The sequence below is a fragment of the Pollachius pollachius genome, assembly GCF_949987615.1.
Source record: "Pollachius pollachius genome assembly, chromosome: 12".
NCBI lineage: Eukaryota > Metazoa > Chordata > Actinopteri > Gadiformes > Gadidae > Pollachius > Pollachius pollachius.
The window spans coordinates 1231616-1244994 of record NC_136945.1 but is presented as its reverse complement, the minus strand read 5'-3'; the positions used below and the strand labels follow the sequence as shown (position 1 = coordinate 1244994).

The 13379-nt window shown below is 43.6% G+C and overlaps 1 protein-coding gene across 11 annotated transcripts in view; it reads left to right on the top strand.

Annotated features, from left to right (window-relative positions):
• The window catches only part of plekha6 (pleckstrin homology domain containing, family A member 6), an 82695-nt gene that overhangs the window by 31396 nt on the left and 37920 nt on the right, over positions 1-13379 (top strand). For 8 of the 11 annotated variants that reach the window (XM_079747784.1, XM_079747782.1, XM_079747778.1 and 5 more), the window contains exons 3-6: positions 773-847; positions 1241-1373; positions 2009-2113; positions 2789-2861. In XM_079747784.1, the coding sequence (XP_079603910.1) occupies positions 1257-1373; positions 2009-2113; positions 2789-2861 (295 nt within the window). In that variant the 5' untranslated portion in view covers positions 773-847; positions 1241-1256. Of the gene's footprint in view, positions 1-772; positions 848-1240; positions 1374-2008; positions 2114-2788; positions 2862-4758; positions 4882-13379 lie in introns of those variants that run through there. The other 3 variants (XM_079747779.1, XM_079747775.1, XM_079747772.1) reach the window with 3 other exon arrangements.

The following is a 13379-nucleotide window of genomic DNA, read 5'->3' as shown; positions in this document are numbered from 1 at the left end:
TCTCATTCACTCACTCCCTTACTCACTCACCCAGCAGAAGAGTGTGGCTATGGGCTGGTGTAGCCAGCGGTTATTACAACCTCTTGAAAGGCCTGCTGTGTTTATGCTGCAGGCATTAGTTCAAAGCAAATGTTTGGATCATTTAGATTCAGCAAATTTTCCTGACAGTCCAAAAGGAGCTCTCCATTGTAAATGCAGCAGAGAGACAGAGTGAACACTCTGTGTGTTCATCTCTGACCGCATCGGACATCACTGAGATGGGAACACGCTCATCATGTTCTCTCCTCTGGGCTGGGATGCTGATGTGGAAAGTTGGTAGTTAGCACTTATTGTCCTATTGACCTTCTTATTGTATGTCGTACGTCCTGGCACTTAATTTCATTATTATTGTATGTCGTACGCCCTGGCACTTAATGAACATGAACTTGGAACTTGTTTCAACAAACATCATTACTGTACTTTCTTCTGACAAATGTACTTATTGTAAGTCGCTTAGGATAAAAGCATGTGCTAAATAACCCAAATGTAAATGTAAATGTAAATTGTAAAAGGCGTAGAGCCACTGGTTGGGACAGGCCTTTATTGGGATTCTTTCATCATGTCCCCGTGAGGCATTTCATGGAGATGAAGACGATGTCTTCTCAGACAGCATGAGTCTGCCTCTCTCTCTTTTCAAGGGATGACTTGTGGCTGTTTGATGATGATGAAGGAGGGACGGAGCATAAGGCATCTCACAATAATAATTTCAATCTTCTCTCTTCTCTGTTTCCAGTCAGAATGAACCCAGCGGATATGCAGTGAACCACATCCAGTGGGAGGAGCCTAAACAAATACACACATATCTGCAGTGAGTCACACACACGCACAAACACATCCACGCGCAAACTGAGTGATGAGTGGTGCAGACACCGGGGTAAGCCCCCTACTCTAGTCAGTGTTATGGGATCTTAGGTGACCACAGGGAGCCAAGACCTCGCTTTAACATCTCAAACGAAAGACAGGCCTCTTCGATGTCTAGGGCATTGTGGGTATTATAGAGGCCAGAGGGATGAGCGCCCCCTACTGGACCTTCAACACCTTTTCCAGCCTCAGCTGGTCTCTCATCCAAGGAAAGAGCAGGACCAGGCCTGCTTAGCTTCAAGAGGAGACGGTATTACTATGCCACTCATAAATGCCTGTGACCCCCCTGCGGTATCTGATGAATGAATTGCATGATGCCTCTGCTCTGTCCTTCAACGAGGAGCTGGGAGCTGGAGATGAATGGGAAGGGTAAAGGAAGAGCGCCCGGCGCCACCAGTAACGTCAATGATTCTAACTCCAACCAGACCAACAGGGGGTCCGACATGGCTCCGGAAGCACAGCCGAGCGCAAGGGTGAGTGGTGGACGGTAGATTAAACAGGAGTTTCTAGAAGATGACGAACAGGTGGATTATGGTTTATGTTGAGGACTTGCATGCCTCAGAGGTTGGGTTAGCGTATGTCTGTCGTCTCTAGTGTGGGCTCCTTGTTTCCTGGGGTCTGGGCACGTACTTCTGTCCCACGTCACAGAAACAGGCAACCGACTAAATACAGCTGGCCGTTTCCACGCTGAGACGCCATGTGAATCAAACAAGTACAGTTTGTTAATATTATTTACAGAAGGCGATTTTGTTGCACAACATCTGAAAATCGACTAATGAAACAAATGAGAAGAGTTCTGTATTTCAACAGGCTCCATTCTGCTTCAGCTTTCAACAATCGGCTCAAAGACTTGCTGGATATATAATATAAAATATTAATAATATAATAATTGGTAGGATGGCTCTGGGGCCAAAGGAGGCCTCTTTTTCAGATGCTCGGCCCTTCAAAGTGTCTGTAGCGCTCCACCTAGAGGTGATGAGACTGCTCTTGGTTTTGCCCTGAATCACCCCATCAGCTGCTTGGGGAAATATCAAGATGTGTCCCTCATGCGTCTTTCACATCTCCCAATCTTTGTGCCTCCTCCCTCCTCTCTGTCTCCTCCCACCAGAATCCACGCGCCGCCAGGAAGGCGGCCATGTTTGGGAAGCGTTCCAACTCCATGCGGAGGAACGCCAAGGCTGAGGTCACCAAGCAGGGCTGGCTGTACAAGCAGGTGAGACCAGCCTTCAGGCCAACACGAGGCAGTTAGCCCTCATTCAGGATGACATCACACTTAGTCTCTAAGGGATGGTTAGAGGCTTGAGATTAGAAGGCATCCCCTAACTCTAATCACACAAGACCGATTCATTATATCATACCGCAGAGAAATAGCCCTCTTCAGTCAGACAGAGTGATTGGAGTTGAGCACTCCGATTGGTACATAATGAGTCAGAAACAAGCAAATATTGAAGTTTAAATTCTGATTTTGTTTCTATACATACAAACTAAAAATGGTCAATAATATACTTGTTTGTGTTGGTATACAAAGCCCAACACACTGGGCCCCTCATTTCATCACTCAGACATCCTCAGAACATCTCATGATGATTACTCAGTGTTCCTCAGGTCAACGTTCTCATCACAGGATTATACAAATACATACATTTCCTCTGTGTCCCCAAGACCTGCATTTAAGAAATGAAAATAATAATAATAGTGCAATTGCTTTTGTATATTTTCACAAGCACACACACACACCACACAGGTTTAAGGACCACATGTATCCATGGCACGGGTCAACCTGGTCCTGATCTTCTGATCTTCTTTGTGTTCCTATTTTATTATTTAGAGCCTTGATATAGTGATCAACCTCCTGTTATAAATGAGTAATTGAAGGTTTCTCCTCCAGGCCAGCAGTGGGGTAAGGCAGTGGAACAAACGCTGGTTTGTCCTCGCAGACCGATGCCTGTTCTACTATAAAGGTTTGCTCTCTTTTCTTTCCTGATCTCTGCTGTCTCCTCTTCAACCCTCCTGCCTCTGTTCGTCCTGTTCTGTGGTGTTGCATCTCTCCTCTCTCCTCAACATGAAGCAACAGTGTATTGCACCTCTCCTCTCTCTCAATCTCACCCACACACACACACACACAGCCTAGTAGACTCTAGATACACGCCTGTGCCTCTTTCATGTGAAGTCTGACCTGTGTTATTTGGGGTCACATCGCTGCAGCACAAGTTGTATTATAAGTATTATTTTTGTCTCACCAGGCATTCCTCTTTGTGTTTTTGTGTGTGTGTGTGTACGTGTGTCTGTGTGTGTGTTTATGTCTGTGTGCGTATGTGTGTGTGGGATTATACACACAAATGTTCGCTTGTGTGTGTGTGTCCACGCATGTGTGCATCTGCGCGTGCGTGTGTGCGTGCGTGTGCACATGTGTGTGTGTTTGTATGTCTGTGTGTGTGTTTGCGTGTGTGCGTGTGTCATGACCAGAGGTTAACGTTACAAACTCATGAGTGTGAACTATGAATGACTATGTCACATCATCAGATTTTTATTATAGTACCTGATGGTGGCTCACCACTAGTTGGTGTTAGCTATGTTAACCAAACCAGGCCTAAAGTACTTGATGGAGGCTCGCCACAGGTGGTGTTAGCTATGCTAACGAAACCAGGGGCCTCTACGAATTCTCTTTTTTGCATAGGAAATTTCCTTTCCTATGGAGATGACCCGGAAGGGCTTGGAGGAAAGGTGGTTTGAATTCTAAAAATGCTTAGTAAAGGAGCCTCGATGCTTCCTTTAACCTTCCTTTAGCATAGGTTACTCCTGAGCTTCCTTTGCGAAAGGAAAGGAGATAGTGGTATCCCATAATCCATTACGGCGGCAATATTCAAAGCAACATGCCACCGACAAAGCTTACCGACTCTACGCGAAGACGCATGAGAGATGCGGTAAAGCAGAAGAATAGAAGACAAGAAAATACAATTGATAATAATGGATACCAATTCATAACATAATTATTTGAATAAGAATTAATTCATTTATTGCTGGTTAGTAAGCACATAAAATACACCATAAGAAAAGAAAATGCCAACTTCACATTTAAGAAAGACTATTGGGGGCACTTAATTTCAACATCAACATAAGTTTAGCCTCTTTTTTTTCACATTTGAATTGGAATTCACGTGGCCTAAAATATTCCCGTTGGCCAAGTCCGACCTTAGTGATTCTCACTGTTGGCGTATAACCTGATTGAAATCAATATAACCTGATTTGAAATCAAAATCGGAAGATTGTAGTTTCACACTAGAGACGCTAGAGGTCGGCAATACCCGCCGTCGTGCAATGACGTCGGTTAGGAAGAGAGGAGTCAAATTCATTTTAAACAGTGCTGTCTTTTCCTATGTTCAGTGGTGGTCTTACCATAGAGGCATAGGCCGCGGCCGCTTGGGGCCCCCGTAGTAGAGGGGCCCCCAATTATCCTCAAAACAGAGACGAAGAAAGACGTGTCTACACGCAAAAATGCAATTAAGGGTTAGGAAATAAAGTTACCCAAGCGGCTCAATAAAAGAAAAAAGCTAAAAGACGCCGGTAAGTATTTGGCAACACTGCCAAAGATTACACACTTTTTACGGCTACTGTTGGGGATGCAGACAGGAACAACAACGTCCAAAGCATGAAACATGCTGCTACAGCAACAGCAGCAGCTAGCTGAAGACCTGTGAGAAGACGTCCATAAGTACGACTCTGTCAGAAGCTTGTGATGTGGAGAACAATCTATCTTTTCTCTCTCTCTCTCTCTCTCTCTCTCTCTGTCTCTCTCTCTCTCTCTCTCACTCTCTTATCTCTCTCTTTTAAAGATCGGATGAGGTGGGCCCCATACATATCTTCGCCTTGGGCCCTCAATTTGCTAAGGCCGCCACTGCCTATGTTCAAAAGGAAGCACCTTTTCATCTCTCCTTGACCCGATGACGTTTTCCACAAAGGTTAAGGAAAGGAGGCATAAAGGTTAGGAGATTTGACTATTTGTAGAGGCCCCAGGCCTAAAGTACTTGATGGTTGCTCGTGATGTCTTCTGGTTCAGTAGAAGGTGATGTCTACAGGTTAAGTGGAAGATGATAGCTACTGGTTCAGTAGAAGATGATATCTACTGGTTCAGTAGAGCATGATATCTACTGGTTCAGTAGTAGTTGATGTCTGCTGGTTCAGTAGAGCATGATATCTACTGGTTCAGTAGAAGGTGATGTCTATTGGTTCAGTAGAACATGATATCTACTGGTTCAGTAGAAGGTGATGTCTGCGGGTTCAGTAGAAGGTGAGGTCTGCTGGTTTAGTAGAACGTGATATCTATTGGTTCAGTAGAAGGTGATGTCTGCTGGTTCAGTAGAACGTGATATCTTCTGGTTCAGTAGAACGTGATATCTACTGGCTCAGTAATGCAGGAGGCTGCCAGTAGGAGGACCTAAGGGCATGAACAAATAGCCCTCCCCTGTCTCCACGTTAAGTCTCTCTGTCAGGGTGGTTTAGCAAAGCCAACCAACCTAACTACACAACATACCACTAGAATAATCATTGAGTTGCTTATGAAATAAACCATGAGATAATATAACAAATAGTGTATAGATTTGTTTACTGATTATTTTACCTTAAATATTATTACAATGAAGCCAATTAAATCCATATTTAATGTTTGTGAGGATAAGCGTGCAAAGTTTTCTCATGAAACATCTAAATGAGTGGTGAAGGAAGTATCAGAGACATATTAAAGGGATACTTCTCTGGTGGAAATATGAAGGTTATATTAAAGGTCCCATGGCATTAAAATCTCACTTTATGAGGTTTTCTTACATAAATATGAGTTCCCTTAGCCTGCCTATGGTCCCCCAGTGGCTAAAACCTGCGTTCGGTGTAAAACGAGCACTAGGTGTTCTGCTCACATTTGAAAAATTGGAGGCTCAAGCGCGCTGATTTGGAATGTGGTCCCATATGTCGTCATAAAGGATCTAAGATTCTCCCCTTTCTCTGCCTTGCCCGCCCAGAGAATTTGGCCCACCAATGAGACACAACTGTGCGAGCGTCACATGTGTGTGGCGCTCGCACAGTTGTGTCTGTGTGATTACACACACTGTAACGCAAGTGTTTGCTGTTGGTGTTATGGCGCATAACACGTCGGTTCTTTGACGTCTCTTATATTTCCACAACAAGACTGTAGTTGGGGTTATCTCAGCCATGGTTGAGAAGGAATTGGGGGAGAGGAACTTTGGCTTTGACTCCCTGAAGTATGAACTGAGACATGCTGCCTGCCGCCAGTTGCCACGAGGCACCACCGCCGCAAAGCACCACCGCCCGGCAGCGGGCAGCGCGCGGTTCAGTCTACTTCAGATTGATGTGGAAGTGGAGAACCAGGGACGTCGGAGAACCCGACAAAGTCGTTTGTGATTCATAGATATCTATATGATATAGATATCTATGTATTATATGATATCATTTAGATATAGAGCTCCAGGACTGTAACGCAAGTGTTGTACACTTCCTTGTTATTTGCATAACCGTTCTGCTGTTGGTGTTATGGCGCATAACACGTCAGACTCTCGTCTCTGGTATTTCCACAATGAGACTCGTAGTGGGGGATATCTCAGCGATGGTTGAGAATGAATTGGGGGAAAGGAACTTTGGCTTTGACTCCCTGAAGTACATGAACCACGACATGGAGGAGAAAGGGATTGTTGGCCGTGAATGTCTCCCGCTTGAGCCCTGCTTCCCGCTGCCGAGGGACCACCGCCTCGGCGCTGCAGGAGGCGGTGGTGCCTAAGCGCTGACCGCTGCCGAGGCGGTGGTCCCTCGGCAGCGAGGCTCCAGCAGGAGAAAACCGCGGTCAACAATCGTGGGCAACAATCCCTTTCTCCTCCATATGATGTTTCAGTCTACTACAGATTGATGTGGACGTGGAAGTACCAGAGACGTCTGGTTCACGCGGTCATATCTATGTATAATATGATATTATTTAGATATAGAGCTCCAGGACTCCCGTATGTTCTAGAATATTTACAGAACATGGTCAAAGGCTGTGTCCTCCTCGCCATTGCGATACATCCACTGTAAACAGAGCGCATGGTACCGTGGCCCCATGCTGCTCAGGGCCACACCCCCACCCTCCTCCTTGACCCGCCTCTCTCCTCCTCATTTGCATTAAAGCTACAGACACCGAAACGGCGCATTTGGGGAAAGCTCATTGTGCGATTGGCTCGTAGTGGCTGTAATTCTGCACCACGGCTGAATTTTGCGAACGTCTTCAAATACTGTGTTTGGGGCCTACTAATATCTATATAAAAGCATCCATAAAGTAGCATGCCATGGGACCTTTAAGTAAATAATTCTTTGTATTATAAATGTGCAAAAAAGTAAGAAATCCTCCAACTACCACAGTGCATTGCGCTCGCTGCCCCGCCCACCTGTTTCCGTTTGGAGGGGGAAGAACCGATTATACAAGTGAGAGTGGTAGCGCGAGCAAACTTTGTGTAAACATGATACGTTGACTAGTTTAGACTTCTGCTCTCGTTTTTTCAAACGCATCATTTGTTTATTACTGTACAGCATAAAAACATTGCTAATTACAGTAGCTCAGCATATCAAGTATTTGTACTAAACCTTTTCTCCCAAGTTGAAATAAGTGTTTATCTTATACAGTAGGCCTACTTTAGTACAATAGCACTTGGGTTAGTAAACAAATCACAACAACCATCATGAATTTGAAGTTTTATTCATGAAAAAATATGAACTATTTACAAAAATAAAACGTGCTAGAGTCAAAATAGTCAAAGCTCATCTTGAGCATCTACCGTCTCCTGGTAGCCACGGTACTGCCCATCTTGTGCTGGGTAATTAGCTCTGATGGCCTGGACAACACAGTAAGCCGATACTGTCTAAGAAAGAAAGAGAAGAACATTAGCAAAGCAAGATAAACTAGAAAATGCATTTCCTGCAGAAAATGCGGTGAGTGCTGTAGTCCAAAGTGAGGTTGAAAATATTTTTTGATAAAGCCACATAGATTAAGACATAAAGAAACGTTAAATGGCTTAAATCAAGTGAAGGGATTTGAACAAAAGTTCAAAAGTCTAAATGGAGTAAACAATGTAAACATGCACACCATTTACGAAAAAGTAAATGGTTGGAAACAAATAAAGTGACCGCTGAATGAAAAGCGCAAAGCATTGCTAAAAATGAAGAAATGTAAAATGAATTGAACTGAAGAATCTGAAATGTCAAATGTATTGCCCTGCTCTGTGTGTGTGTGTGTGTGTGTGTGTGTGTGTGTGTGTGTGTGTGTGTGTGTGTGTGTGTGTGTGTCTTTAAGAGAATAGCGAGCCGGTGCGCGATTAAAAGTAGCTCAATACATACTTTGCAGTCACGTGACTACCATGGGTACCAGGAGGGCAACAGACGCCGACAAAATGGTGACAAACAGCGGCCAGCCAGGGGAATTGCAGCCTTGCAGATTTCCAATACTACAATCAATCAACTATTTAGACCATAAATGTTCAAATTAGATATCAAGAAAAGATAAACATACTCGGAACTTGTGATCCACACACAGCACCCGCTGATGTGTTCATTGCTTTGAAGTTGGCAGCGTCTCGACCATACGAGTTTGGAGATAGTTTACATTTATCTTATAGAGAATCCGTCACCTTATACCGTACAAAAAATGAAAGCCTACAAAAGTACGGATAGCTAACTTTTTTTCAAGAGTGGGTTGATTAACAACGTTGTTGTATGGGAGGTGAAAAACAGGAATATCTTCATTATCAAAGCAAAGTTGAGTGAGTACTATCTAGCCAACCGCAAAACGATCCACAAATAGCTTTTTTCTGAATCAAATAACTTTTAAGTAGCTCTTTTATTGACCAAGTAATGCGGTAGCGTCCACACAAGTTACATTTTCGGGATGGGATCTGGTAAAAACATAACCCCGGCTTCACTCCTCGGCAGTTAATACATCCAATCGCACAGCAACTTTCTGGCATATCGTTTTCACCTCAAAATACCAACTTTCATTCATATGGTAAAACTGGCGACGTCCTGGCAGATCCTTGAGGTTACTAAGGTTACTAGGTTACTAAGTTGCTAGAGAACGTTGTTCTTGCCCGCCAGCCAGTCGTCGAGACGTCACGTGCAAAGTATGAATAGAGTGGGAAAAACCGCCCAATCTGGCAACACTGCCTGAACGCCCTCCAAAAGTAACCCAATCTGGCGGGAAAAAACGCCCAATCTGGCAACACGGCAGAACGTCATCGCGCTCCAGCGTCTACGTAAATCAATGAGACCAACTGAAAATGAAGCCGGTGTGGGTACTAGAGATGGATTTATTGATTCGTTTCCGCGAACCAGTTCGCGTCATTCAGTTCGCCAAGAGGAGTCGTTCGCGAATCGTTCGTTCGTTCGTTCAGTCGAGTTTCCAGTAGCGGTGAATCGTATCATACACGGTTCTCTGAGTCAGACAGACTCAGCCCCTCGTTCGTTAGTTCGTTCGTTCGTTCAGTCGAGTTTCCTGTTCAGTCGAGTTTCCGGTAGAATCATGGAATGAACGGCTCAGACTCAGCGCTTCCCTCGTTCTCATTCTCATACGTCAACATTACAACTTTAACCAAATGCAGCGGGATGGGGGGTGTAGTTGATTATTGGATGTTTGACATATCAGCAAAATAATAGACTTGATTTAGCAATGATGGTGGGTGTCCCGGGTGTTTTAGGCTCCCATAAACAGAACCCTGTGCAGCCAAAGACTAAATCTAGCTGCCAAAATTAACACTGCCTTCAAAACGAGAGCTGGTTAATTGTGAAAAATGCATTAAACTGTCATCAGACAACGCAGTTATACGCTATTGTAATGACCTCGCCGGTGACAAACCAGGTAACTGAAAACCCGTAGCCAACGGCAAAAAGCCACACTAACAACAACCGGTTACCCGGGCAACCCCCAACCCGGTTCCTTCAACGTGCAAGCCCCCACCCTCCTGTTCTCCCAAGGCCCTCCCCCAGCTGACCTGATGATTCGCCCCCAACACTGATTGACAAGAAGAACATCCAATGCATGCACAGAGAACAACTGGCATAACGGACAACGAAATACAATGCAACACATAACACACAAACTCTTTAAATGTCCCAGGGTCGCTACACTATAGACTGTAGAGTTTCTGGTATAAAGGCTGGGACGAATTTCAAATGATAAATATGTACACTTTATGTTGAAAGTATACTGTCGCGATTTCCATTGAAACGAATTGCGCGGTGAGTAGTCTTCACAACGAGAGCTGGTAGGTTGTGAAAAATGTGGTATAAAGGCTGGGACGAATTTCGAATTATAAATATGTACAATGCATCCTTTAAATATGTCCATGCAACAGATGGCCTATGTGAATAATAGATAGCTCGCTCACGATGCCCATTTGTTTTTTCCCCATTAAACCCTTTTGATTTCTGTCTCTCATTGACTAAAATTCAACGAGAGCGTCCTAGATTCAGTCCTAGAACAGCATACGATTGGGTGGCTCTCGTGAGTCGTGACGTCTCTCAGTCGGTCCCTCCTCACCACTCACACAGTGAGTGAACGAACTGTCAGCGATTCAGCGACTAGTGGGTCTGGGAGGAGTCGACTCTGAGAACGAACGAGGCGAATGAGGCGAACGAGACGAACGAGGCGAACGAGACGAACGAGACGAACGAAACGAACGAGACAGACGAACCAGTTCAGTTCGTTCGTCTTAACGATTCGTTCATTTGAACTGATTCGTTCGCGAACGAGTCAACACTAGTGGGTACCAGATTGACTCGGCTGCCAGATCGACTCGGGGTCCTAGATGCTCAATAATGATGCACTTCCTGTAAACGCTGTCTTTTCAATATAAACGATCCCCTTTTGTTTTCTAGTCTATGAATAATAATCTAATGTACAAATTATTGTTGCCTATACTTGGGTAATATATAAAAGAAGAATCGATTCACTCCATTCACTGAACGGGGCAATCCACTTTATTTCCAGCGCTCCCAACACAGAGTCAAAACACACCGACCCACACGCAGACACTTCCGTTCTGCTCCTTCAGAATAAGAGTCCCTAACAGGAACTGGGTTACATATGCATTCATCAGTGCTTTTAGACGTGTTTCCAATGGCTTTGTTTGTGCGAAAGAAAGGGCTGTGTTCAATGAAACCAAAACCAAAAGGGATTGAGCCTTCTTTTTATGTCCATGATTGAGCCCCGTTTATAAACAACCCTTCCGGGTTTTGTCCGTTGGCTTGTGTCGATACGTCAAGTGTCGATACGTCAGCTGTAAGTGCAAGACCCCGAGTCGATCTGGCAGCCGAGTCAATCTGGTACCCACACCGGTATGAAACTAAAACTGTGATTCTGAAGAAAGTTTAAATGATATCGAAATTCCGTTCAGATATTATTGAAGATACAAGTGTGTAGATTTGTTAAATGGTTTGAAAGAAGATAAACGGTTGAAAATTTATTTAGTTACGTCTTAAAAAGTTGAAAGTACCAGAGGACGGCTCTGCCGTCCTCTGGTACTTGGGCTCTGCCATCCTCTCATTGACTCCCATGTTAAAAAAAAACATAATATTTTAAAAGTAGAATATCTTAAAAAGTATTAAATATTTAAAAAATCTGAAAATAAGCGTGCGATTCCAAGCTTTTCTGAATATTTTAAAATTTGAATGGAGTCTCTAGGTGAAAAATTGAGGAAGGAGATAGGTCCCAAAGTTTGTAGAAAATAATAAAGAAAGGAAGAAAGAATACAACTTATTATTAAACAATAGTTGAGCGCTGCATGCAGCACTCACCTGATTATGCCTTGAGTAGCCTATACAGCATTACACAGACTTCAAGCTAACGTAACGTAGCCTAGGCTCTCCCAATAAGATCAGCTACTTTTGGATAACTAGATTGTCACGTTCCCCGGGACTCAAAGCTATTGTAGCCAGTGTGTTAGTAAAAAAACAAACATTTACTCTACGCTCAGACGTCTGTTTCTCCCGGCGGGCTTTGGCTGGCGTTCCCAGTTCACTTTCTGAGTCCGTAAATATGCATCCAATACCCAACTGTTCAGATGTAGCGTAAATCCTGGGTGAGAGGTTACACACATGGCCCGTCCTCGCCAGATTCAGCCATTTATTCTAGAAGAAACTGGCATCGCTGAAATTCGCTGCGGCACAGGGTCTCTGTGTTAGTGTCTATAGAGGGATTATCACTCTACGTCACTCCCCGCATACACGCATGTCGTTGGCAGAAAGAGACGAAAGCGACAAGAGCCGCAATCATGTCTTCTTGTGCGGTTGGTTGCACAAACCCTTTTCATGAGACTGATTATCCCATTTATTCTACTTCTTGCTTGCCAACATAATAAAACAATTCAAATACATTAATAATTATGCTTTTTCTTATTCGTATTGCATGCTTATTAAAAATTTTCTCTGTTTGAGTTCATCTCCCTCAAAAAGTGGTCCCCTTTAATTGCGATCAATCAAATGTTTTTGACACCTCGAAGGGCATTGTTCCGCTTATACCATGGTCACTTGCCAAGGAAAAGAAATTAAGATCATTCATTTATATTTTCATGCGTTTTACAATCCAAATATAACGATTTTCACATGAATAGGATGGACCTTAGCTACGTCTTGGCAACGGGAGGTATTCTAGTCCGCTGAGCTACGAGCCAGAGAGCTAACGTTATGGATTGTACATATTTATAATTCAAAATTCGTCCCAGCCTTGATACCACAGATACTCTAGGGTCTATGGCATATAACCGAGTTGTCTGATTACAGTTTAATTAATTTTTCACAATTTACCAGCTCTCGTTTTGAAGAATAGTCACCGCGCCATTCGTTTCAATGGGAATCGCGACGGTCTATACTTTCAACATAAAGTGTACATATTTATTATTTGAAATTCATTCCAGCCTTTATACCACAGATACTCTAGGGTCTATAGCATATAACCGCGTTGTCTGATTACAGTTTAATTCATGTTTCACAATTTACCAGCTCTTGTTTTGAAGAATAATCACTGCGCCATTTGTTTCAATGGAAATCGCGACGGTCTATACTTTCAACATAAAGTGTACATATTTATAATTCGAAATTCGTCCCAGTTCGTCCCTTTATACCACGGATACTATAGGGTCTAAAGCATATAACCGCGTTTTCTGATCACAGTTTAATGTAACAGTAAGCTGACAAGATCGCTAATTAACACCGCAATTGCAAAATAACCACACAGAAATAACCATTGCAACCGGTCAAACAAATCTTTTTGCCATCTTTCTGCGCGCGGATCCGCCGTGTTGAAAAACAAATAATCCCTCTATAGAGTGACGAAGTCACGCCCCTTCCGGTAGAGCCCATGGGACCTATGAGATTGAAAAATATGAATGGGTTTCAATGGAGAGAAAGTAATTATTTTCTGGTCCCAGCCTTTATATGCCCCGGATTACACATAT